At 41.9% G+C, this 25,870-nt stretch overlaps 2 protein-coding genes and 1 pseudogene across 12 annotated transcripts in view; 2 read left to right on the forward strand and 1 right to left on the reverse strand.

The window, feature by feature from the left end:
* Inpp5b (inositol polyphosphate-5-phosphatase B) overlaps nucleotides 1–19,899 on the forward strand; it is a 54,056-nt gene extending 34,157 nt beyond the window's left edge. For 9 of the 10 annotated variants that reach the window (XM_074080529.1, XM_074080530.1, XM_074080536.1 and 6 more), the window contains 15 exons: nucleotides 240–341; nucleotides 1,227–1,341; nucleotides 1,700–1,816; nucleotides 2,502–2,689; nucleotides 4,348–4,459; nucleotides 6,674–6,783; nucleotides 8,015–8,150; nucleotides 10,452–10,562; nucleotides 11,551–11,713; nucleotides 12,615–12,850; nucleotides 14,647–14,760; nucleotides 16,849–16,933; nucleotides 17,280–17,407; nucleotides 18,450–18,561; nucleotides 19,108–19,899. In XM_074080529.1, coding sequence (XP_073936630.1) covers nucleotides 240–341; nucleotides 1,227–1,341; nucleotides 1,700–1,816; nucleotides 2,502–2,689; nucleotides 4,348–4,459; nucleotides 6,674–6,783; nucleotides 8,015–8,150; nucleotides 10,452–10,562; nucleotides 11,551–11,713; nucleotides 12,615–12,850; nucleotides 14,647–14,760; nucleotides 16,849–16,933; nucleotides 17,280–17,407; nucleotides 18,450–18,561; nucleotides 19,108–19,223 — 1,945 coding nt within the window. In that variant the 3' untranslated portion in view covers nucleotides 19,224–19,899. The remainder of the gene's footprint in view (nucleotides 1–239; nucleotides 342–1,226; nucleotides 1,342–1,699; nucleotides 1,817–2,501; nucleotides 2,690–4,347; nucleotides 4,460–6,673; nucleotides 6,784–8,014; nucleotides 8,151–10,451; nucleotides 10,563–11,550; nucleotides 11,714–12,614; nucleotides 12,851–14,646; nucleotides 14,761–16,848; nucleotides 16,934–17,279; nucleotides 17,408–18,449; nucleotides 18,562–19,107) is intronic. The other variant, XR_002212988.2, reaches the window with a different exon arrangement.
* LOC109692798 (metallothionein-4 pseudogene) lies at nucleotides 16,327–16,760 on the reverse strand (annotated as a pseudogene).
* Nucleotides 19,900–20,826: 927 nt separating the features above from the next.
* Nucleotides 20,827–25,870, forward strand: part of Mtf1 (metal regulatory transcription factor 1) — a 43,078-nt gene continuing 38,034 nt past the window's right edge. For both annotated transcript variants that reach the window (XM_020173656.2, XM_074080538.1), the window contains exons 1-2: nucleotides 20,827–20,939; nucleotides 22,520–22,975. In XM_020173656.2, coding sequence (XP_020029245.1) covers nucleotides 22,571–22,975 — 405 coding nt within the window. In that variant the 5' untranslated portion in view covers nucleotides 20,827–20,939; nucleotides 22,520–22,570. The remainder of the gene's footprint in view (nucleotides 20,940–22,519; nucleotides 22,976–25,870) is intronic.

A 25,870-nucleotide genomic window follows, 5' to 3' on the forward strand; every position in this document is an offset into this window, starting at 1 on the left:
TTTCATGATGCCTGTTTAAGAGAAGTATCATTCAGGGCAAGCCTAGATTGTTTGAACTTGTTATCGCAAAAGCAACAGTTTCAGCAGACTGCTAGTTACGCCTTGGTGCTTCAGTCACTGGTCTAGGTTAAATAAGATTTCTTAAAATGCTGCTCCACAGACACTGAAACCAGGCAAAATCTTTTCCCTGATTTCTCCATATTACTTCCAAATCACTGATTGCTTCCCTTTGGCGACAGGTTTTTTGTGGGAACATACAATGTAAATGGACAATCCCCCAAAGAATGCCTCCGGCCCTGGCTGAGCCATGGTATCCAGGCCCCAGATGTGTACTGTGTAGGGTGAGTGCTTCTTTTCTGGTTGTCTCTCCATCTTCAAGAACGTAGAGCTATGTTGAAGGGATGGAGACATGAATATGTACCTGAGTCTCTGTGGCAGGTGAAGGATTAAGAAATGATCATGTGTTTAATAACAGCTGTTTCTGTATTTGACGTTCTTCCTGGTTAACAAAGGTCTGCCAAAATGCTCAACTTGGCATTTAAATACTAATACTTAATTTTTTAGTATATCCTCAATTAGTACATCGTGAACTGAATTTCATTGCATAAACAAACACATTTTTGATCACAAAGCAAAAATACCTTTTGCGAGGGAAGGAAGGTTAGCTAAAGTTGTGTCAGTTGGGGTGTGTGTGTGTGTGTGTGTGTGTGTGTGCTATTTTCAAGATGGGGTCTTGAGAACTTTTTGCCCAGGTGTGTGTGTGTAACCCAGGGCCTCACAAGTACTAGACAGTTGCTGTAGCACCGAGCTATACCTGCAGGCCAGTCATTCTTTTTACCTATACTATCTTGTCATCGTTGTCCTAGACACTATTAGTGGGGAGGGACAGCAAAGGAAGCCCATATGGTATATTGGAAAGAGCTAGAAGTTGGAATTTATATAGACCTAGGTTTGAATCCCAGTTTGCGACTTGGTCCTTGTGTAAAATGGCAGTGCTTCCAACTACTTCATGGCTAGGTCATGGAGAGGAAGTGGGCTAATGTTTGCAAAAGCACCCAGCAAGTGCCATGCATTTAGTTCTTTGGCTCTAAGTGTTCATTTTTGTTCCCTTCTGAGGGTCCTGAGTTTAGCTGGAAAGCTAGGACTTAAGCACCTAAATTAATGTGAGGACATGTTATCAGCATGTTGCTTTTCTCTGCTCTCTAACTGATTGCTTCTCCAAATAGGTTCCAAGAACTTGATCTGAGTAAGGAAGCCTTTTTCTTTCATGATACTCCAAAGGAGGAAGAGTGGTTTAAAGCTGTGTCTGAGAGTCTTCATCCAGATGCCAAATATGCAAAGGTGAGAGAGGAGTCAGACACTTTTTAACTTTATGTCACCAGGTAGGGAAATTCTAGGACAATTTTTCATACTTTCCACAACCTTTATTGTAAGTCATTCCTAATTATTCTGTTATTTTCAGTTCCAGGTCCTCCAGAAGGTGCACCTCTTGAGGGGTGGGGGAACATTCTGGGTCTTGGCAACTGTAGCTGTTTAGGTTATCATGTAGCATGCTCAGTGAGTCAAACAGGTAATTACCTTGTGTCCTGGCATGCAGGAGGAGAGATGTTAATACTCTCAGCCAGCTTTGAGACCACTTTTCCTTTGGGATATTTATTCTATCTGATGCCATGACTTGAATATTTGTTTCATTTTCCAGGTGAAGCTCATCCGACTGGTTGGGATTATGCTGCTGTTGTATGTCAAACAAGAACATGCAGCATATATCTCAGAAGTGGCAGCTGAGACTGTGGGGACAGGAATCATGGGGAGAATGGTGAGTCGTTGATTCTTAAGTTTAGCACATTAGGACCTTGACTCCTAAAGTTTTGACTCAGTTTCTCATGATGGCAGTGACTGCACAGGTCCTAGTTTGAGGGTACCAGTGTTGAGGAGGTGTACCTTCAAGCAGGACTGAACTGGACAGACTATTTTGAAACCATATGTTAGTGAATTTCCAACTGGTTTGCCCAACTAGAACCTATTCTCATAGTTTTCAATACTAGAGCCTCTGGTTAATTTTGCCATTTAATCCATAAAATATGGTGTGGAAACTATGTTGGATCATCAAGAAAAAAAAAAAAAAAAAAAAGCAAAGAATACTGATAGTAGGTTTGCAATGTCCTCTTCTTCTTGAGGCTTTTAGAATCACGTACTTAGGTTCTCCTGCAAGAGCTGAGCTTTGTGTGGAGAAGGGAGAGCATCTGGCTCACATGTGATATGGAGGAAAGAATAGTAGATTGAAAAAGCCAGGCTCTGGACTCAGCTTTCACTGACTAACTGGTCATTTTGCCTTCATGGATTCATATTCCTATCTGTAAATATAGATATCTATAAATTATAGATAATCTCACAAGGCTATTATTAAGACTATTTAAGACAAAATATCTTGAAAGTTTGTGATTTTAAATGTCTGATTTAATTAAGTTGTGAAATGGGTTTTTTTGGGATCCATTTACTAGGGTAACAAAGGAGGCGTGGCGATTAGGTTCCACTTGCACAACACCAGCATCTGCGTTGTGAATTCACACTTGGCAGCACACATAGAAGAGTATGAGAGGAGGAACCAAGACTATAAAGACATTTGTTCTCGGATGCAGTTTTATCAGATTGACCCAAGCCTTCCCCCACTCACCATCAGCAAGCACGAGTGAGTCTGGGCTTCTTCCTCTGTGTATGATATACACAGTTGTGGACTCTGTTTCTTGCTGGGGAGGTGTCTTCTACAGGGGAGCATCTATTCTCTAGCTCTCTTAGAAATTCTTAGTTTCCTAATTTAACATCTGGCAAACTTCTAGAATCTTCTCAAGCATCATTTGTCCCCAGAAGAGTGTCAGATTTATTTTAATGTGACTCTGCTTTGATCCAACATTGTGAGGAAAGCAGCCAAAAAACAAGCATCTCAAATACAGTTTTTAGTACTGTGTTTTCTTAGAGTTTTCTGTCTGTTCTTTCCAGAGCATGTGCAGGGGAGAGTTGGACTCTGCTTGCTTGCTTCCTCTTGGTCTTTTTTCCTCTCGATTCTACTTCACAAAGCTGTAGTTGCAGCTACTTGGAGCATCTTATGCTAACTTTTGTTCATTTTCTTTCTTTATCTCTAAAACTTGCTATTTGTCTAAATTCAAAGCCTTAGAATTTCAGACTTCATGGTAAGAGTTGAAGCTATGCCTCTTCTTTTATGAAGAGGAGGAAGCCACTGGGGCCATGGTGCTTGCCAGGGAATAAACAGAGTCACGACTCTTCCTGGCTGTTGCACTGGAGCTCTCTGGCTTGTCAATGTTTTGGAGGTCAACAGGATGTTTTTTCTTCTCCATGGTGTCTAGCATAGAGCATGTCTCAGAGTTGAGCTCTTCCTTTCTAGTGAACCTGCGGCTTCTAGTTTGTGAGATTGCAGCTTGTATCTCAGTTTGTCTTCCTTTAGCCTGTGGATGTATTCATTTGGAGGTATGTATACTGCTGTACACCTTCTCCAATGGCTTGGTTGTTGGCTTGAGACAGAGCAGTCTTGAACTTCGTGAGATGTGTGTCATCAGCTAGTCTTGAGTTTGCTTTTTCCTAAAGCAGCAGATATAACAAACCACCTATCACATCTCTGCCCAGGAGTGTAGAACAAGCCAACCAATGATGTGGTGGTTAAATCCAGGCTCTGCTATGAATGTAGAGCTTTGTTTCAGAAGAGTTCTGTCTAGAAACAGATTGAGATTGTGTTTTGTGAGCTAGAATGTATGTGGAGGCAGAGGTGGCATTATGGAATCATCTGGTTTGGGGACTCTGGCAGAATTGGCATGACTCCTTGATCTTTTTTTGCCTCTTCCCAGCAGTGGGATACATTACTGTCTTGTCTTGATATTTATTTTGATATTGTTTCTTTTTTTTTTTTTTTTTTTTTTTTTTGGTGACAGGGTCTTATTATGTATGTACCCTCAGGCTAGCCTCAAATTCGCTATGTAGTGCAGGCTGGCCTTGAACCTTGAACTCGAGATCTCCTGCCTCAGCCTCCCAGTGCTAGGATTATAGGCATGAGCCACCACTATTGCTTTTTGGTCTTATAAGGCTATGTTTTCAACCAAACGTGAATAAAATAGGAGAACTCAAGGCTATTTATAATGAACTTGGGCCAAGATAATTGAGTAAGCAACATGTTAGATACAGTATGGTAGGAGAAAAAAAAATTCCAGAATAGATAAGTTACTTCCCCACCCAGCTCCCAAGAGGCTGAGCCTCAGGTGCCTTCTGTTAGAAGCACTCTGGATAGGACGGGTTAAAGTCCCTCCTAAACCATGTTGCCTTTGTGCTCTGTCCTCACAGTGTGATCTTGTGGCTGGGGGACCTCAACTACAGGATAGAAGAGCTGGATGTGGAAAAAGTGAAAAAGCTCATCGAAGAGAAGGCCTATCAAACCCTGTACGAATATGATCAGGTACAGATGGCCACCTGCGTCCTCTTTGGGCAGCTGCTGTCACACTGTGAGGGCACAGAAAAGCTGGCTCCCTAGTCCTCAGCCTCTTCTTCTCAGCTGGGGAGGTTTCCCTGAGGACCTGATGACCAGTCATTTCTTCCTTTCATCTGCATTTCTCTCTTCCATAGCAGCCTTCCCATTAGCTCTTTCCATTTTGTCTTTTTTTCTTCTTCTTTATTAATCCTCTTATTCCATTAGCTCTTTTCTTGAGGCACATTGTCTTCTTTGAGAGCAAGAGCATGTTCTTTCTCTTTCATTCAAGAGGTCTGAAGTTGGGACTAAAAAGGACTCAAATTCTACAAAGAAACTACTTGGAATTTTTAAGATGATTTAATAACTCTTCTTAGAATGCACCTCCTGCTTACTGCATCCTTTCATCACCAGATTTCTCCAGTGTGAACAACAGCTCTTTCTCATTGCCTTTCATCACTTCCTAGAGGAGCTAGTTCTGTTGCCTGTCATTCTCCGCCATCATCTGACTTTACATTTCTTTCTCAGAGCATTAACCATTTCACAGGGTAGGAGAAGTCTGTTTCTGACTTTCTTCTGGCTACTCCTCTCAATAGACTTCTACCTGTTTAAGTGGCCAAGCTTGTTTGAAATGTTAAAATCCTTTTCCTTTTTTAGTCTAAACTATTCTCCCTCTTACTTGTCTTTGGTCTAAATCTTTCCATTATCTTTTTCTTCCACAGTGCAGATTAATTGAAGGAGAAGAATCTTAACTTTGCTGTGCCTTTCTTTATGCAAGAATTTCTTTATTGACCCAGTTCTTTTCTCTCCAGCTCTTTTCCTTGGCAAATTACTTTTATTCTACTTAATTCCCATGTCAGCATTAACTCAATCTGTTCCATATCTGTCTTTTTATTTCCTCCGTGTTCTGAAATGAGCATTCTAATTTCCCTTATAATTTGACACCCGTCTCCACTTGCCTTCTTTCCTGAAGTAATAATCTTTTTTTTTTTTTTTTTTTTTTTTTTGTGGGACTGGGGTTTGAACTCAGGGCTTCAGTGCTTGCAAAGCAAGCGCTCTACCGCTTGAACCACACCTCCAGTCCTCCAGATGGTTTTAAGGTCTATATGTACTCATTCAAGAATCATCACCACACTTGTATCTAATTTTTTAAGAATAATATTTTCTGTTGCTTTTTCTTTGCTAATGTTTTCAGAAAGTCATAATTTTCAGGAAGTTGACAAGTGGTGTTCCTTGGATAGCTGAACCTGCCCCCCATGTTAAGGTGCCTGTTCTCCCCCAATCTAAGCTTTGCGAGACTTGATGCTCCAGGGAAGAGTTGGGAGCACCCATGGTTTTTATCACTTGCTGAGAGTGTGATCTGAATGGAGCCCCTAGAAGTAATACAATAGGAAGGATGCTAGCTGTTTTCAGAATGTGTCATGCACTGTTTCAGGTTTATTATCTTCCTCATGACCCTATGAGGTGGCCTCTTTCACATTTACAGATGGTGAAAACAAGGCACAGAGCTTCCCTCAGTTCACATAACACAACTTGACACCATAGTTCTCTTTATATATGTTTGGAACAGCTATACTGTGCAGATGAAATATTTGATACTTGGAAGGGAAAAACTATGTTGAGTGGTACCTAGTCCTGTTAGGGATGTCTCAGTAAGACGGTACTCAGGCCTCTAGATGCAGATTTGCTCCTACAAAGGAATCTTAAAGCTGAGTGTGGTGGTGCACACCTGTATTCTAGCACTGGGGTTGCTGAGGCAAGAGATTCACACAAATTCGAGGCTACCCTAGGCTGCATGTAGAGACCCTGCCTCAAAAAAGAAAAAAATATTTTTTAAAAGCCTTAAAAGCTGTAGATCAGGCACAGCATGGTATCATGCCTGCAATCCCAGCCCCCAGGAGGCTGAGATAGGAGGATTGAGAGTTTGAGGCCAACGTGGGTTACATAATGAGACCCTCTTTTTAAAAAAACAAGAAAAAGTACTGGAGCGTGGCTCAAATGATAGAGCACTTGACTAGCATGACCAAGGCTCTGGTTTCAATCCTTAGTACTTCAAAAACAAAACAAGCTATGCCAGGTGAAAGAATGGTTAGCTTGCTCCTCTTCTCAGGAGTTGGTTAACTCTTGGACTGATTTCCTTTTCTCTACTAATTCAGGGTTTGACATTGTGTTCTGAGACATTTTCTCTCCCATCCTTTTGTGTAGCTGAAAATTCAAGTGGCTGCTAAGACTGTCTTTGAAGGCTTCACGGAGGGTGAGCTCACATTCCAGCCTACATATAAGTATGACACTGGCTCGGATGACTGGGATACCAGGTAAGTCAGAGGTCACTGTAGGGAGTTGAGCAAATGGAAACTCAAGAATTCTGGGAAGCACTTGCCCTTGTGGACCTGAAGAAGAATAAAGGTTCCTGTGACTCTTTCCCCATGTCTTCTGTTTCTGGTTTTTTATTTTATTTTATTTTTTTTTTTGCAGTATTGGGGTTTGAACTCAGGGTCTTTACCTTGAGCCATTCCACCATCTCCTTTTTTGTGTTTGAGATAGGGTCTCATGAACTATTTGCCCAGGGCTGGCTTTGAACAGCGATCTTCCTTATCTCTGCCTCCTGAGTAGCTAGGATTATAGGCATGAACCACTGGTGCCCAGCTGTTTTCTACTCTTTGATTTCTTTTCCTTTTTTTTTTGGTGGCACTGGGGTTTGAACTTAGGGCTTTGTGCTTGCTAGGCAGGCACTCTACTGCTTGAGCCACTCCAGCCCATGTTTACCACTCTGGTCAAGCATTTATCTGCTAACTAAGCAGCTTGCCTTGCCATGTACTTTCTTTTTCACTTCCTTAGGTTTTGTTCCATAGCAGGTCTTGATACTGATTTACTTTTCATCTATGCTTAGGGTGATGAGGTAATTCCAACCAACTTAGCCTGTACTTGATCACTATATGCCAGGTAATATTTTTGTTAGTGTTACTGTGTGCTATGTATCATTTGATAAATTTTATTTGTATTGTCTCCTTTAAACCTCTCTAAAACCTGTTGATTTTTTAAAACAAATTTATTGGCATATATTAAATTGTATGTAGAAGAGGTGTGATTATGACATTTCCATACATGCATATAATGCACTTTGGTCCTGTTCACCCCCTCTAGAGGCAGTATGATTTATTATCCTCCTCCTATGAGATTGGCAACTAAGCCTCCCCAACAGTCAAGTTTTAGAGGAGGATTTGACTCCAGGCAGTAGGAATTCAGGTGGTTCCTTAATTACCTCCTTTTAAGGACCATAGCATGCTTACTGTCATACTGGCTTCATTCTCCTAATCCTCACAGGAGGGTAGAGTGCAGAGAATCGATCTTAACTGTGTTTTTGCTTACAGTGTTCATAGTTGCTTGGTATATTCCTTGGTTGACCTAATTGAGCCTCCCATGTTAGATTCCTGGGCTGCATGGACACAAAAGCTCTGCCTTGTTCCCTGTCAGAGCCAGGGCACTCACTGAGCAGTGGGCCCTGCTGTTTCTATGAGTGGTCCCAATGTGGACTTTGCCTTTCAGTGAGAAGTGTCGTGCTCCTGCCTGGTGTGACCGAGTCCTCTGGAAAGGAAAAAACATCACTCAGCTGAGTTACCAAAGCCACATGGCCCTGAAGACCAGTGACCACAAGCCTGTCAGCTCAGTGTTTGCCATTGGGGTAGGTGGGCATCTGGTACCTGTTGTAATATCTCTATAGGGAAGTTGGTTTTCATACTGGGACAACTTTTATCTTTCTGGTCTCCTCTTCTACCCTCGAATAGGAGGAAGCTTCTTTTAAAATCGTTTTAGTTTAGGGAAGGGAGCCAAGGAATGGACATCTTGTCTGTTTTTTTTTTTTTCTTTTCTCCTTTTTCTTTGAATGAATGCCACTTTTTGAGGCAAAAAAAAAAAGTTTAGTTTAAACTTAATAATTGTTTTGATACACAGCTATGTATTTCTATAGACCTGGAAGTTTCCTTTTGCTTTTTAGAATGTGTTATTCCAGATCTTTCTTTATGTATTTACAAATGAGTGTATCAGTATTCTGTATATAATATCACAATATTTTTCTTTCTTTCTTTTTTTTTTTTTTTTTGGTAGCATGGAATTTGAACTCGGGGTCTTGCACTTGCTTGACCCAAGTTTTTTCTCTCTACCCCTTAAGTCACTTCCTCAAGCCCTTTTTTCTGTTAGTTAGGTTTTTTTTTTTTTTTTTCAGATAGGGTCTCATGTTTTTGTTGGGACTGCCCTCATCTCCTGTTATCTGGGAAAGGATTACAGGTGTGAGTCACCATTCCGGGTTTATTTGTTGAGATGAGAGCTCACTAACTTTTTGTCTGTATTGTCTTTGAACTATGATCCTCCCAATCTCTACCTCCCTTATAGCTGGGATTATAGCCATGTGGCACCACTCTTGGCCTTCCTTTTTTTTTTGTAAAAGAGATAACATTATAAATATTGTTCTGAGAACATCTTTCTGTTCCCCATTGAATATGTTTTCAGAGCTCTTTCCATGCCAGAAAAGGTAGAGTTTCCTCCTCATTATTTTTAAAGGCTGCAAACTTCCATAGTTGAGCATTTAAGTTGTTTTCAAGTCCTACACACACACACTGTCTGTCTGTCTCTCTCTCTCTCTCTCTCTATCTCTCTCTTACTCTTACTTTTGCAGTACTGGGGTTTGAACTCAGAACTTTCTGCTTGCTATGCAGATGGTCTACCACTTGAGCCACACCTCCAGCCCACATATATTTTTGTGTGTATGTATTTCTATGGAATGAAATTGTTACAGGTGACATTAGTGACTCAAGGAAAATTGTATTTTAGCAGGGTTTAGTGGCACGCACCTGTAGTGCCAGCTTCTTGGGGAGCTACTGCAAAAGGACTGCTTGACTTGAGTCCAGGATTTTGAGATCAACCTGTGTGACTTGCCAAGATTCTGTCTCAAAAAAAAAAAAAAAGTTATATTTTAAATTTACTAGATCCTACCAGGTGTGGTGGTGCACACCTATAATCCCAGGATTTGGGATGAGAAGCTGAGGCAGGATGGAGGGTTAGAGGCCATCCTGGGCTATGTAGTAATTTCAAGGGCAGCCTGAGCTTCATAGCAAGACCCTGTCTCAAAAGACCAAAAAAAAAAAAAAAAAAAAAAAAAAAAAGATAAGATCCTGCTAAATTACCTTCTCAGTAGTTCTTACCATTTTACACTTTCACATACTATGTTTGAGCTTATTTTCCCGTATCTTTGCCAATATTGGATTTTTTTTCAGTCTTTAAAATTTTTCCCAACCCAATAAGAACAAAAAGGTGTTTCATTATTATATGTTACATTTCCCCAATTACTAGTGTAATCAACCATCTTTTCATTTATTATCTATATGTATTTCTGCATAGCCACTTCTGTGTTGTGTTCTACTACCTATTCTCAAGAGTGTGGGTATAGGCACATCAGAATCTGTGAGGGTGTTATTTACAGAAGTGCTTACTGAATGTTATAATTAAAATTTTATTATTAGAAAGTGAAGAAATCGTGTTTATGTTTCAAAGTATAGAAGAGAGAGCTTAACAAGATCTTGCTGGCTGGCAGCAAGGGTTTAAAAAGTTTGAGAAACATTGCTTTACATCAAAGCCTGGAAAGTTTCTCACTGATGACCTGTGGGTGGCAGCAAGCAAAATAGAACTGGACACTGAGCCTGTTTTTCCAGGGCAAGACCCAGCAGAACTTGTGGCCAGCATGATGTCACTCCCATGTATACTTTGAGCAGATTAGGAAGCAGGTGACTTTTCCATAGCTGGGCTGTGTATGTGTGGGGAAATCCTTCTAAGTTTATTATTAGTTGAGTTCTTTGTTAATTAAATGCACTTAGCCTTCACTTTCTGAATTGCTAGCTATTGCTATTTCCCAATGACATAAATGCCCTCTATAATGAGAAAGAGGAAATGGACAGAAGCCTCCACTCTCAGTCTGACATTTCCATTGCAGGTAAGGGTTGTAAATGAAGAGCTCTACCGGAAGACTCTGGAGGAAATTGTTCACTCCCTGGACAAAATGGAAAATGCCAACATTCCTTCTGTGTCCCTCTCCAGGCGAGAGGTAGGAAGGGCATGCTAAGGATATTAACATTGGACTCTTCTAATCCTAGAACTTAAATCTTTCTCATATACTAGAACTTATAATGTTCAGGCCAACTGGCCACTTGTCACACACACTATTGGACTGTTATTTCTTGAGAAGCTGCTTCTAGATAAAGTGAGGCCGATGATGCTAGCTGAGAAAAAAGAGGTTGTTGGTTTAACTTATGGTCATGTCATCTTTTTTTCCCCCACTACATCCCACCCTGTCCTCACCTTGTTTGTTTTTCCTCTCCCCTCCTCTCCCCTACCTTCCCTTCCCCTCCCCTCTGTCTCCCTCTGTTTTCCTTTTTCTTTTCTTTCTCAGTACTGGGGTTTGAACTATGTCCTCATCTTCTAAACTGGAAGATGATCCAAAATGTGCTGTCTGATTTTAGAATATATGTTTGTCTTCCTACTGATGCTTTACTTTGAGATGAAATGGATTCTGAATTTCTTGGATGCACGAGTTGATGGAAGGGAAAACAGCATAGAAAAGTGGTGGGCAGTAGGGAAATTTAATTAGGCCTAACGGCTTTTCATAGAAGAGCCACAGCACAGCTCCTCCAAAGTGAATGAGGCCACATATCAATTAAATGGTGGTTATGATAAAAGCACTCTTAGTGTGATGGATGTCTACCTACTTGGAATGTGAGCTTGATCTTCATGTTGAGTGGTGGAATTTGTGAAAGGTATTTTAGAAATGTTTTTTGGGTATAGAAGACACAAACTTTGATTCCTTCAGGAAATTTACGTATAAAACAGTATGTGTTTTTGGAGTTTTGGGGTCTTAGGGTTACACAAATAACTGATCTGTAGTGGTAGCTGAACCCCCACAGGTAAATATGTAAAAGAGCATTTCAAAGAGATGGTCCTTCATTTTCTTCCCAAGACAAGAATTGCCCAGTTGGGTTGTGTGGGGAGGTGGCTGAGAAGGTACTGGTTCTGACTGGTCCCTTGATTGTTCCCAGTTCTGTTTTCAGAATGTGAAATACATGCAATTGCAAGTAGAGTCCTTCACAATTCATAATGGACAAGTACCCTGTCAGTTTGAATTTATCAGCAAGCCTGACGAAGACTCTTACTGTAAGCAGTGGCTGAACGCCAGCCCCAGCAAAGGGTTCCTTCTGCCAGGTAAGGCCTCTCTTCCCAGGTTCCTGTTTTTTGGTCTGGGGAATACCTACCCTGGCTTTGTTCATTCTCCTAAAGTAAGTTTTTTTTTGCTTTTGAGTGTTTTGGTCTCTGCCTGAAATTTTTTTTCTTTTTTAAAAAAAGCCCTATGGCTGAACCCATCCATAAATAAAATATAAAATAGCGAGGGGCCTATGTTCAATTTCAAAAGCATTTTCATTGAGTTATTTGTATGCTCCATACTTTCACAAATTATTATACTATATACTATAGATTAGTATAGTATATAGTATAGTAACCTGTATACTATAGATTACTATAAAGCAGGTGCTGCTATGAAAGGAGCCATTTCCCCTGTCTGCTTTACCATAACCAATTTCCAATATCTGTTCTTATGCAGAGTTAATAGTGTAGTAATCCAGAAATTATGTCTGTCCTTCAGATATACCATCTATATTTTTCCTCTGGCTTTTCCTGTGCACTCTGTGAGATGCTATGTGGCAGAGGATTAAGGATTTGTGGATAGTTCACAGGCTGGTAATTGTATTATGTCTCTACTGGATCGGTATCTTCATCTTACCTGGCTCAGGACAGCTCTTTGATCCATGCCTTCTTATTGACTTAATACTTCTGGCTTGAGCTATGCTACATAGTACTTGAAATTTTTTTTTTTTTTTTTTTTTTTTAGCATTTTGTCTATTCAAAAGTGTTTGTTTGTATTTATATTCTCAGACTGCAAACTTCTTGTGTCTCCTGAGTACTGAACACATAGCTACTTGATTGGTTGATACTTTTTGTTTCCTTTTCCTAACCCTTTCTTTATGTCTTACTCTCTTCCCTCCTATCTGCTTTTCCTCTTTCCTTTTTCCCTCTCTCTGTCCAACGTTACTTTATTTTTCTGCAGATTCTGACATTGAGATTGAATTGGAGCTCTTTGTAAATAAGACCACAGCCACAAAACTCAACTCAGGTGAAGACAAAATTGAGGACATTCTGGTCCTGCACTTAGACAGGGGAAAGGATTACTTTTTGTCTGTGTCTGGAAACTACCTGCCCAGCTGTTTCGGGTCTCCCATTCATACATTGTGCTACATGAGGCAGCCAATTTTGGACCTGCCACTTGAAAGAATTAGTGAGCTGGTAAGTTTCATTCTATAAGGAAACATCTTATGCTTTGTAGAAGCCGAACTAGTCAAACAAGGTATTCTTATACCTTTTTTCCAAGGGACTTAAGGATTCTTCAACCTCCTAGAGCTTGCTTAATGTATCAATTAAATAATGCTGTGCAATCACCCCCAAATTAAAGAACAATGAGTTGTTTTTCGTGACTCTGTTGGTTTTTTTTTTGCTGGTCTGGCTTAGGCTCATTTGTTCCACTGTAAATCACCTGGCAACTGTGATGACTGGAGGGTTCAAGGTGGCCTCCCTCACATGTCTCAGTGTTGGCTGCTTTCTGAGCCTCTCCCTACACATGAGCTCTCTTTTTCAGGAAGTGAGCTCTGGCTTCTACACGTGGTGGAAAGAGCGCACAAGTAAGAACTAAGGCCTTTTGTGGCATAGGCTCCAAAAACTCACATAGTACCATTTCTACTGTGGTACATGGGACAGAGCAACTTGTGAAGCTAGGTGAAGTTTTCAGGGTGGGAAAGTCTCCACTTCTTGATGGGTACAGTTATAAAATGTGGCCATGTTTTTCAGTCTTTCACACCCAGTGCATATCTTAGTCTATTCAGGCTATTATTACAGAATACCATATACTGAATGGCTAATGAACAAGAGAAGTTTACTTCTTGCAGCTTTGGAAATTGAGCGGTACAGGATAAAGACATCTAAAGATTTGCTGTCTGCCAGGCATCAGTGGTTCACATCCATAATCCTAGCTACTCAGGAAGGCAGAGATCAGGAGGATTGAGGTTTGAAGCCAGCCCAGGCAAATAGTTTGTGAGACCCTATGTTGAAAAAACCCAACACAAAAAAGGGGCTGGTGGAGTGGCTTAAGTGGTAGAGTGCCTGCCTAGCAAGCCTGAGTCCCTGAGTTCAAACCCCAGTGCTGCCAAAGAAAAGATTTGGTATCTGGTAAGAGTCCACTTTTCTGGTTCTTGGATGGGCACACTGTATCCTCAAATGGCAGAAAGAGTAAGGGCCGCTTCTTTGTTGTCCCTCTTAAAGGCACTAATCCCATTCATGACCACATAGCCCTCATGATGTAACCACATCCCAAAGGTCCTACCTCCAAATACCATCACATTGGTGATTAGGATTCAATGTATAAATTTTGGGGTATTCAGTTCTTATTAGAGAAACTCAGTAATGAACTATAAGATAATGAAAGTTCCCTGGACTGTGCTATTATTCAGTTTTTAAAATCATTACTTGGTAAGTTGTCATCCTAAACTAAATTTGCTAGGATCTTAAAGGCTTCTATGGACACAGTTCTAATACAAGAGAATTAGTTTGGGGTGGACTAGTGGTAATTTGTATGATTTTCTTCCCAGTGCATTTTTTTTTTAATTTAGGGACTCTTAAATTATCCTCTCCATTTTCTAGATGAAAACAGAGGTCTAATCAAGGAGAGTGGTTTTTCACAGGTCACATGGTGAGGTAACAGTGGATTTGGACCTTGAACTCAGATTTTTGGACTCCTGTGTGCTTTTTTCCTCACCAAACCACACTGCCTCTCTGGTTGTAGAGCAGAATACTGAAGGAATGATTTTTTTCTGAGATGGTACATATTTCATCTGGTTCATTGAAACTGCTTTCCATAACCCACTTCCAGTTCTCAGAAATCACCTTTCTCCCTCAGTTGTATCACCGATTTCATTTTTGCCCGTGGAAGGTTTTGCTGTTCCCATATCATGGATTCTCCTGAAGCCAGCCTGGCAGAAGTTCCACTGGTGGGCCATCTTGTCATGATTTTTATTTATTTATTTTTTCAGACTCTGATGCCACTACAAGCAGAAGATGATGGGAGCCAGTTGGAGAGGCCTATGGAAATTCCTAAAGAGCTCTGGATGATGGTTGATTACCTGTACCGAAATGCTATCCAGCAGGTAGGTTGTGGTTAAGCAGTCAAACCTGATTGAAGCCAGGCTGCCTTGGGAGGGACCATCTGCCCCAAGAACCTTCTGCCAGAAAGCTTTTAGTCTTAAGGAAGCTGTGGAGAGCTGTTCTTTCCCCTAGGGACTGAATGGGAGATAGATTTTGTGCTATGCTTCACACCTCTCTGAGACCTGCAATTACATTCAGTACTTGATCTTGATTACCCCCAAGGGAACCAGCCTTGCACAGGACAGTCTTCCTAGCACGGCATGTTCCTTCTTCAGGCCTCTGGGAACCCCCAGCTGGAAAGCCATTTGAAGGCCTCCTGGGATGTCATCCTGCTGTCCTTTGCAGGAATTCTCAACAGCTTCTGAGAATGGGAGGGGCAGACCTGTTGATAATCCAGGTAGAGGCAGAGGACCAGATGGAACCTGGTCCATGAATCTGGAGGCCAGATTTCTAGAGTGATTTGGGCAAGCTTCATGGAGTTCATTGGTCAGTTTGGCTAATCTGCCTATACAAATCAGAATCCCACAACAACATACATCTTTATGTCTTTGCAGTGCGGGGGATCAAACCAGGTCCGTGCATGTTAGGCAAGTGCACTCCACTGATTTACATCCCTGGCCCAGCAACATGCATTCTTATGGTGTTCTGTTGTCACTTTTCTCCCCTCACATTTATTGAGTGTTGCAGTTTACCATGGTCTGTTCTAAGTGTTTACCATATTGCCTCATTTGGTTCTCACAATAGCTCTCAGATGAGGAAACAGATGCCCAGAAAGGTAAATAACTTGGTCAAGGTTCCAAGTTAATAAATGGGCAGAGGTGGGACTCTGCTATAGAAGTCACAATTTTTTTTTTTTTTCCAGGGCTAGGGATCCAACCCAGGGCTTCATGCCTGTTAGGCAAGCATTCTGTCACTGTGCTCCAGACCCCAGAAGTCATATTTTTTATCTTTATTTTTATTTTTTTGGTGGTACTGGGTTTTGAACTCAAGAACTCAAGGCTTTCCACTTGCCAGGAAGGTACTCTACCACTTGAGCCATGCCTCCAGTCCCAGAAATCACATTCTCAAGTACTGCAGTATTCTATCTCTTTGTAGAGCACCTTTCGAATATAACTGTGAGCAGTACATATGATCATTTTTGTTACTGAACAGTTATATGGTGTTAACTCACTTTATAAAACAAGTGAATATCAAGTGTCCTGAGATTAATGGAAATAACCTTTGTTACCATGTTTGTTACCATGATTTTGTTTGCATAAAACTCTGAGGAGTCTTTTTAACTTTTTCCATTTTTTTGTTTGTTTGTTTGAGTCCTAGGGATCCATTCTACTCATGGTATGTTTTTCAGGTTGTTTTTCCTAGTGAATCTCTTATAACACTGCAGAAAACATATAGTTGCTTGAAAGTTGGATCTTTTCTTGTTTAGTGTGCCCTACCCATAATTTTAGAATAAATACCTAATGACCTATCGTAAAAACATGTCTGGGAAGTCCTACAAGATACATTAGCTACATCAGCCTAAATCACATTGTCTACCAGGGTGATTCAAGGTCTCACCTACACTGCTTTTTTTTTTTTTAACCATGAGCAAAAGCTTTATTGCTCCAAGCACTTTACGTGAATGTCACCAACACCACATTTGGGCAAATATATAAAAAGCACAACTTATTGTACAATTGTTTCAACTTCTTGACTCATGCACTGTATAGATGCTCCCCAGGATCTCTCCCAGCATTGATGAGTGGGTTTCAGGCACAGCAGCTGCACTTGTCTGAGCCCCCTTTGCAGATGCAGCCCCGGGCACACTTGGCACAGCCAGGGGGGCAGCAAGGACGGCAGTTTTTGCGACATGTTTTACAGTTGCAAGTTGTGCATTTGCAGTTGTCTCCACAGATGCAGATACCTCCAGACATAGAAGTGCATTCCCCAGGGTCCATGGTCCAAGTGTGCTAGTGGCTCCGGTACAGTCACAGCTGAGGAAGAGAAGCTACTACACTGCTTTTTCTACTCTTCATCACGTTGCTAAATCAGGAAATCATTGCCAATTTTCTGAGAAAATAATTGTTTTATGACTTTCTTTCCTTTTGCAGGAAGATCTGTTTCAACAGCCGGGCCTGAGGTCAGAATTTGAACATATCAGGGACTGTTTGGATACTGGAATGATTGATAACCTCTGTATCCTTCAGACGTGTGTGTGTGTGTGTGTGTGTGTGTGTGTGTGTGTGTGTGTGTGTAAGAGAGGTGAGAAAAGGGAAAGATTATTCCAAAGCTTAAAGTATGATGTTGTGTCCTCAGCTAACATGTAAAAGTTTGCATAGAGAAGACTTTACAACTTTAAGCAATCAATATAGCAAGAACTCAGGAAGGCCTGTCTCACCTGGCCCTTTTAAGATGTCAGGCTGCCATCCTAGCTCTGAGCAGAGAGCCTGATGGAGCAGGCAGCACTTCTGGCTTGTGCTTGCCCCTGTGCCTTCTAATCATGGGCAGCATCTTCACCTGTTCCTTAACGATGGGCCAAAAGCTGCTAGCAACCATTCTGTAGCTGAAGCTTTGCTGCTTTTCTTGGAGAGTCTGCCAGAGCCTGTCATCTGTTACAGTACCTATCATAACTGCTTGGAGTGTTCTGGCAATTATACAGTGAGCAAACAGGTGAGGGGAAGCACTGACTGTCAGCATATTTTGCTAGCCCTAGGCAAATGAGGCCTGACAATAAAGTGGGCACAGTCCCTCAAGTGCAGTGTCTTAGAAGTGGAACACCATGTTTTTCCTTCTCAAACCTGTTCTTCCTCTTGTGTCCCTTTTACTTTTAATAGCATCACCCTTAATTCCAGTGACTCAACCCGAAACTTGAGTCATTTCTGACTCCTCCCTCTCTTCATCTCCCACATGCTCAGTCTCATTGATCTATTACTTATCCTCTCTCTTCCACTCTCATTCTATTTGCCTTGGTTCACTGTTCCATATTCAGGCTCTCCCTCTCCTCATTTGTTGAATGTTGCTATCGTATTATGTATTCTAAGGCTTTCCTCATGTTGGTCAAAAAAAATCATACTTCACTCTTCATTATCAATTAGTGAATTTCTTAAATATTCAAGACTTTCTATGATTTAGCCTAATGGTTCAGTTTTACAACAGCATTGACAGAGTAATCTATAACACTTGCCAATAATACAGGTTCTAGAACTTTAGCCCAAGTCCATTGAATCAGAAGTTTTTTTGAGTGTTTTGTATAAGGTTTCCAGTTGATTTTGATAGGCAAGTGCTGGGCTATTCATTGAATTCTAGCTTTTGAACACCCCTTCCAGGGTGAAGTGCCTGTTAAAGTGGTTATGCTCCTGCCCAAAATGACTTCTCATATGTCTTCCCTGTTTATCTCATGTCTTGCCTTTTTTACTTCTTTACCCCATATGCTGTAGTCCTTATATCTACAAGTCCAATTTTGTCTTATATTCAAGACCCAATTGAAAGGTCTTCTATTTCCTTAAGTCTTCTAAGAACATGGAGTTAGAAGTCTAACCTCTAAATTCACGTAGTGTTTGATCTGTGCTCTTTTGGTACTTCTGTATGCCAAGGGGTAAGTGATTAAAGTTCTCATGTTCATAGATCATGTACTTAGTTCCTGGAATATAGTAGGCTACTTCATAAATAATTGAATGAACACAAAGACAAATCCCACCTCTCCCTCCTTCAGATTATTTCTACTCTCCCTACATTCCACAAAAATGTCTTCAACTACTTGATGGCGTTTCTGCAAGAATTGTTGAAAAATTCAGCAAAAAATCATTTGGATGAAAATATTCTAGGTAAGAAGCTAAGTGTTTAGGGTGTGAGAAAGGAGGCTGAGGAGGGTCCCAATCCATTATAGCACAGCTAAAATTTCAAACTCTGGGCAAAGTTTTGATTTTTTTTTAGACAGGGTCTAGCTGTGTAGCTCAGGCTGGCCATGAACGCTTCTTGATCCTCTTGTGCTCAGACCCTCAGAGTGCTGGGATTACAAGTTTTCACCACTATGCCCAACTCTGGGCAAGGTTTACTCAGTTTGGGACTGGGGGAGTAGCTCAGTTCTAGAGTGCTTGCCTAGCATGCAACAAATTTTTTAAAAACCCAAATTGTTTTTTATTACAAAAAAATTTTTTTTGAGACAGGGTCTCTTTATAGAGCTCAGGCTGGCCACAAACTCATTATGTAGCCCAGGCTGATCTGGAACTTGAGAGTGCTGGGATTTTAGGCATGAACCACCACACCCAGCTGTTTGGTTTCTAAAGCAGAAAATACTGCTAATAACACAAAAATAAATAGTACTCTTTTTTGCGGAATCATTTGTTTTCTGTATTTTTTTCCACACACAGCTAGCATATTTGGCAGCTTATTGCTTCGAAACCCAGCTGGTCACCAAAAGCTTGAAATGGCAGAGAAGAGGAAGGCTCAAGAGTTTATTCACCAGTTTCTCTGCAACCCACTCTGAGCTGCTTTGTCTCCTCCAACAATTTGACCCAAGGCAGCCAATTGCCAGCCCCACCTGTTTCAGCTGACGCGATGATGCCTTAAGATAATGGGCGGCCTCCTGGAAGCAAGAATGGCAGCTGCCTGTTTCCTGAGCCTAGATCTTCCCCTTGTCAGTGCCATTGGTTATCAGTCTGCGCTGCGTTGTGAAAACATGGGGGAAATCCATAATAAAACTGACATTGATATTCAACTTTAGTTATTTAACACAAATAGATCTCTATTAATTTTTTTTATTTAAAAATTGTTTATGTAAGTGTACTTTTGCTCACTCAACCTGCCTCCAGGATGTAGTCAGTGCCTTCCCTTTAGCCTGGGCTCAGCTCCTTGTGATCAGATGTTTAAACAAAGTCTTCTGAAAGGAGAATGAGTTGGACATCAGGAATGCCGATGGATGCTCCTGGATGAACAACCCTCAACCAGCAAGCACTTCCATTGCCCAATCTGAGGGCGTGTCTCATAGGGAAACTACCCTCTTCCTGCTCAGATAGGCTCTCCTCAGCTCTGAAAGCACGGATGAAATGGGGGTGCTGGTGGAACGCCATGTTATCTAGACCAGCAAATCCTCCAAACTGTTTAGGATGTATCCCTTTTCTCATATGTGTAATATATTTTAATGATAAATATTTTTAACAGTGGTTGTTGTGTATTTTTTTTTTACCCCCGCTGGATCTTTGAGGCTTGCATATTGAAACAGCTGGTCAGGGACCAAAGAGACATCCATCTAGCAGTCTGGTGGATAAGAGACACTATTCACATTTTTCAAGCAAGAGCTTGTGTCCCTGGGCCCCCAATCCAGAGTAGGGATTGTCCCACTCTGATAGTCCAGAGAAGTAGTTCATGGGACAAGTGACAGTGGTAGCTCGGAGCGTCTAAACAGCTTCCTCGTGCAGGCATCTTGAGAAGGCTGGAGCCTAGCAGAGGGACAGGCAAGATCGCTTCTTGGACGCTGGAGTGTCACTGCTTGTCCAGCGATTTAGGCTGGCGGGTAGGATGAGTGGAAATGGTCAAGAAAGCGAGTGGCCACTAGGTGGCGTCGACTGGCCCTAGCGTGAAAGTCCTCCGCAGGCGAGAAAAGTTGGGACAGCCAGCGTGGGCTGGAGTGTGAGGAGACAGGAAACTGCGCTTCGGGGAAGCGTGTGAGAAGGGAGGAGGCGCGGCACCCTCTCTGGCTGGAACACTCCTAGCTCTGCTTCCCTTTCCTGTAGCCTCCCGCAGAGTTAGCTTTGCTGGGTGACAAGGTGGCTCTGGAGCCTTTGAGGGAGAAGTTCGGGAACGTCACAGCCGCGCCCCCAGGGGTCCCGAGCTGGGACTCTTCCCGCTGAAGTTGTGGCACAAGAGGACTGAGGAGATCTCAAATTTGTGGCTGAAGTAGCCACGGACCCCTGACCTCAAGAACAGCGCGCGAAGGCCTCGGGCGCCTCACCGCATCGCACAAACTCCACCGCCCGGCCACGCCCGCGGTGCCTCGCCCCGCCCCTCCCGCTTGCCAATTGGAAGCGCGAGCTCAGCCCCCAGACCGCTGGAGCCTACCAGAAGTTCCAGAGGGGACCGAGTCGCCGTCCTCCCCTTCCTCCGGAAGGCGGAAGCGGAAGTGACGTTGGTAAGGTGGGGGCAATCATGGTGCCGCTGGGGAGGGAAGAAGCTGCTACCGCCGCCGTTGCCGGGAGCCGCGAAGGTAAAAAGCGAAACTAGACTCGACCTGGGCTAGGACTTAGGCTAGGGGCGCAGGACTTAGGCTTCGTCCTGAAGCAATTTCCAGTAAACACCTCATTCTGCTCAGCAGAGGGACCCCACCCCTCCTCCGTTTCCATGGGGATGGGTATCCAGCCCCCCTTTCCCTGTTTCCATGGAGACCCGGACCCTGCCCCTCTTCGCCTGTCTCATAGTGCCCCCCTCCCCCCAGCCTGTCTTCTGATTTTGCTGTGTAGTCCTGGGCTATCCCAGACAGGTTCCTCTTCCCAGCCTCTCTAGGGTGCTCCGTTCGCACTCCTCGGCCACCCTCAGACCTCCTGGTCTTGTTTGTTCCGGAAAGTTGGTGCCGGAGCAGCCCATTTCGGCTCTCGGTCCTCTTATCTCTCCTCAGCTACTGCGAAATGTGCATCTGTGGGGTTGCGTAAGCCAGAGCAAGGGGTCGGGCGGGTTCCTCCCGGATCGGATCCCTTGACCTGTCTCTAGTAACTACCCCTGGCCGCTCCCCTACTCAAAGACGTACTTTCTAACCCTGAGCAGAAGAAAGTGCAGAGCCAAGCTGAAAAGTAAAAGTGAGGTGCTGAATTTTTAAATTCTCTGTTCTGCCTGACCCACGTTTGTAGAACCTGTGTGTTTGCAGGTTTTAGGAAGAATTCTGGATCATGAAAGCTTCAAATGCGGTATTTCCCCCAAGAGAGTGTATCTTTCCAAGGGAATACCTGAATGTCTTTCATTCATTTAACTGACATTTCCTGAGCTCCTAGTAAGTGTCAGTGTACCATACCAAGGACATTCCCTCAGGACAGAATCCCACTGTACAAGCATAGCTTCTGGTCTATCCTGTATTGTTTTAGGAGATAAGTAATTCAAGTGATTTCCATTAGATGTATCTTATGAAGGATTAGCCCCTCCACCCAGAAGCTGAAATCTCTGTTCTAGGAAGGAGAGAAGGAATTCACACTTGTTCTCACACTGGTTCTTCTGTTGTTTGTTAGGCCTTGTATTTACATACATTCTGCCTTTTACTTCTAAGAACTTTGTGAGAACAGGAGTTACTAGTCCCACCACAGGCATACGAAAAAGAAGATACAGAAAAGTTACCTAAGTAATAAAGGGCAAAACCAGGATTTGTAGGTGATTGCATCCAAAGCCTTGCCTCTTTCACTGTGGATTACATGACGCCGTGTCTGCTTCATGGTATGAGTTAAGGAATATTTGAATGGGATTGCCTTAAGGTTTCTAACAAGTCATCCTTGAAGCACCCACCTTTCTGTTTGCTTCTTTATCCTCTTTTAAGTATTTTGACCAACCTTCAAATTGACAGTAGGCACATTTAGAAGGTCTTATAACTGCTACTTCTTAAACTTTTGAAAAAAAGTCAGTGTTCTCTTTAGAATGAGGTACTCGATTTTATCAAAGTTAAAATTAAAAGAAAAATTTCCCAGAAAGATGATTTTTCATTTACTTTGACCTGCTCTTTAAGGAAAGGGAAAATTAACTCTGAGGTTGCTAAGGAGATCAGTGGGTCTTAGGATATGCCTCTTACTCTGGCTTTGTCTCTTGCAGAAAGGTCATTACCTTTCCATTTCTCACAATTGAGCTGAGCACGGTTGAACCATGGGTGAACACAGTCCAGACGACAACATCATCTTCTTTAAGGCAGAGGAAGATGAGCTGACCCCCGAAGACAAAATGCTCAGGTTTGTGGATGAAAACGGACTGGTGCCTTCCTCATCTGGAACTGTTTATGATAGGACCACTGTTCTTATTGAGCAGGACCCTGGCACTTTGGAGGATGAAGATGATGATGGACAGTGTGGAGAACACTTGCCTTTTCTAGTAGGGGGCGAAGAGGGCTTCCTAATAGATCAGGAAGCAATGTCCCAGGGTTACGTGCAACACATTATCTCACCAGATCAGATTCATTTGACTATAAACCCTGGTTCCACACCCATGCCAAGAAATATCGAAGGTGCAACTCTTACTCTGCAGTCGGAATGTCCAGAAACAAAACGTAAAGAAGTAAGTAAAGTGGAGGGTGCGGGCCCAGTTTGGCTTTGGGACAACTTCTTACACAGCTCTTGTTGGCAGTTTTAAGTGGGGAGTTAAGGAGTCCCTGGGCTTACAACCTACTGCAGTTTTGCCTGTCAACGACACACGCTTTTATGTTTTGGTGTTACTGCTTTCTAGAACTTTTGGAATTGTGTGGCCACATTGTAATTTAGGAATACTAAATTGTAATATCTCAAATTTTCCTCCCCAAATCATGAATAAAGTAAAAATTTCACTGAAGTAAATCCATGTTTATGATGCTGAAATAATTAAGCTTGGATTATCTGATAGTGAAATAATTAGATTTGGCTTATCTTTTGGTTGTGTACAAATGATTTGTTTTGAAGATGAGTATCTACTGGAATATGCTTTATTAATGAATATTTAATAAATAATAAAGGATAGATAGCTTTTATAATTAGGCAAGAGACAGCAAATGAGTAGGTTATCTAAGAAGTTGTCATATTCATATTTAGGTAATGGGAGTAAACTAATGTGTGTCAGGACGCTTTGAAAACTGTAAAGCATTTTACAAATTATATTAATGGTAATTGTTAGTGGGAAAAAAGATACAGTTTAAACATAGTGGTTAACATTATTCAGGAATTACTATAGGTTAATTAGAAAAAGTAGGTCACTAGTAGTTACAGTGCTGAAGACTAAATATAAGATATGTAAGATGTTACCAAGCAGAACTAGGATAAATTATTTGAGAAAATACTTTTCTTTTTTCTGTAATCAAGGTCTTAAAATCACCTACGGTGTATGTATATAGCTCATTCGTGACATTTGGCTCTAGCCTTAGAATCCCAGAGCTACAAAAAAATCTTAGACCATCTTGTCCTACCTGCCACCCCATGCAGGATTCTCTCTACAGAATGTCTTATATCAGTTCATTGGTCTGTGAATGAACACTCCCAGAGTAAGAGCACAGTCTTTCACAGTTCAGCCCAATATGTTTTTGGTCCACTCTGATAGGAAGCTTTTGCTTGCATAGAACCAAATCTGCCTTCATGCACAGGTGCTCATTGGTTCTAATTCTAATTCTGCCTTCCATAGTAGCCTCTTTCCTATAGGACATCCCATCATGTTTAAAGACCATAGCTTCTCTTTATTTTCTTTTGTACAGATCAACCACTTCCATTTAAATATTCTTTCCCTCCCTCCCTCCATCCTTGCCTTCCTCCCTCCCTCACCCTTCCTTTCCTTCCTTCCATTCTTTTCCCTCATAGTGGTACTGAAGTTTGAATTCAGGGCCTTATATGCTTGCTGGGCAGGCACTCTAACAATTGAGCCATATCCCCAGTACTAAATATCCTTCTTATGACATTTTCCCCCAGATTCTCATTGGCCTGGTTACCTTTAATTGAATGAATTCCAATTTTCCAAAGTCCCTTTAAAATTCGGAGTTGAGCACAATCTCATAAGTGTGAGTCAATGACACTGAATACTATGTGACTGTTATCTCTTAATCTGGACACTGTACTACAATTGCTATGTAGTCTATGTTTTATTAGCAACAGCATATTACTGTTGGCTTGTACTTAGAAACCTGTAGAATAATGGTTCTTAGCTTGGGGGCAATTTTTCCTCCCAGGGGACATTTATTAATGTCTGGAGACATTTTTGGTTGTCACACTGGGGAGATGCAATCTAGTGGATAGAGGCTAAAGATGCTGTTGAACATTTTACAATACATAGGATAGCTCCCTACAACAAAGAATTAGCTGCTCAAAATGTGAGTAGTGCTGGAATTGAGAAACACTATTACTCTCATGAGTGCAGCTAAGTCTTATACAATTAAATATGGAATCGCATGTAAGCTTTAAGAATTTCTTCCTACTAAACATTATCTTACTGATTTCAGCCCAGTATTTGAGCTTATAGGGAATCATTGAGTTCAACAAACATCTGTAAAGCAAGGGGCTATTATGCTTTGTGAGGTTGCAGATGACTAGGTCAATTTACAATTATTGCTTATGACAATCATAACATTCGGCATAATGCAGTAAATGTGAAGGAGTGGTAGAAATACCATACTAGGAGCACAGAGAAGCTCACCTTAAGATCAGGCAAGACTTCCAGAAAAATGTGCTATTTGAACTGGTCTTAAAGAATGTGTACAAGTAGTCGGGTGCCTGGTGGCTCACATCTGTAATCCTAACTATTTGGGAGGCTGAGATTGGGAGGATTATGGTTTGAGGCCAGCCCAGGCAAATAGTTCGAGAGACCCCCATCTCCAAAATAACCAGAGCAAAATGGACTGGAGGTGTGCTCAAGTGGTAGAGTGCCTGCTTTGTAAGTGCAAAGCCTTGAGTTCAAACCTGAATGTGTATGACTTAAGAAAGTAGGGGAGATGAGAACAGCATGAACAAAGAAATGGAGATAGAAAAAACAGGCCATTTTCAGGGAATGGTCAGTTATCTTGTTAGAACAGAGGTCAGTACATTTTTTTCCTGTAAAGGGCTAAATAATAAATATTCTAGGCTTTGCAGGCTATATGGTCTCTGTTGCAACTACTCAACTCTTCCATTGTAGCGCAAAAGTAGCCAAAGATAATACACAAGTAGGGTGGGAGTGTAGCTAAATGGTAGAACATTTGCCTAGTATACAGAAGCCCTGGGTTCAATCCCAGCACCAAAATAAAATAAAAGCCTAGCACCAGTGGCTCACTCCTATAATCCTAGCTACTTGGGATGGTGAGATCAGGAGGATCACTGTTGGAGGCCACCCTGGGCAAAATAGTTTGTGAGACCTCATCTCCAAAATAACCAGAGCAAAATGTACTGGAGGTGTGGCTCAAGCAGTAGAGTGCCTGTTTTGCAAGTGTGAAGCCCTGAGTTGAAACCCCAGTCCCATAAATAA

Source organism: Castor canadensis, chromosome 7 (genome assembly GCF_047511655.1).
Source record: "Castor canadensis chromosome 7, mCasCan1.hap1v2, whole genome shotgun sequence".
Lineage (NCBI taxonomy): Eukaryota > Metazoa > Chordata > Mammalia > Rodentia > Castoridae > Castor > Castor canadensis.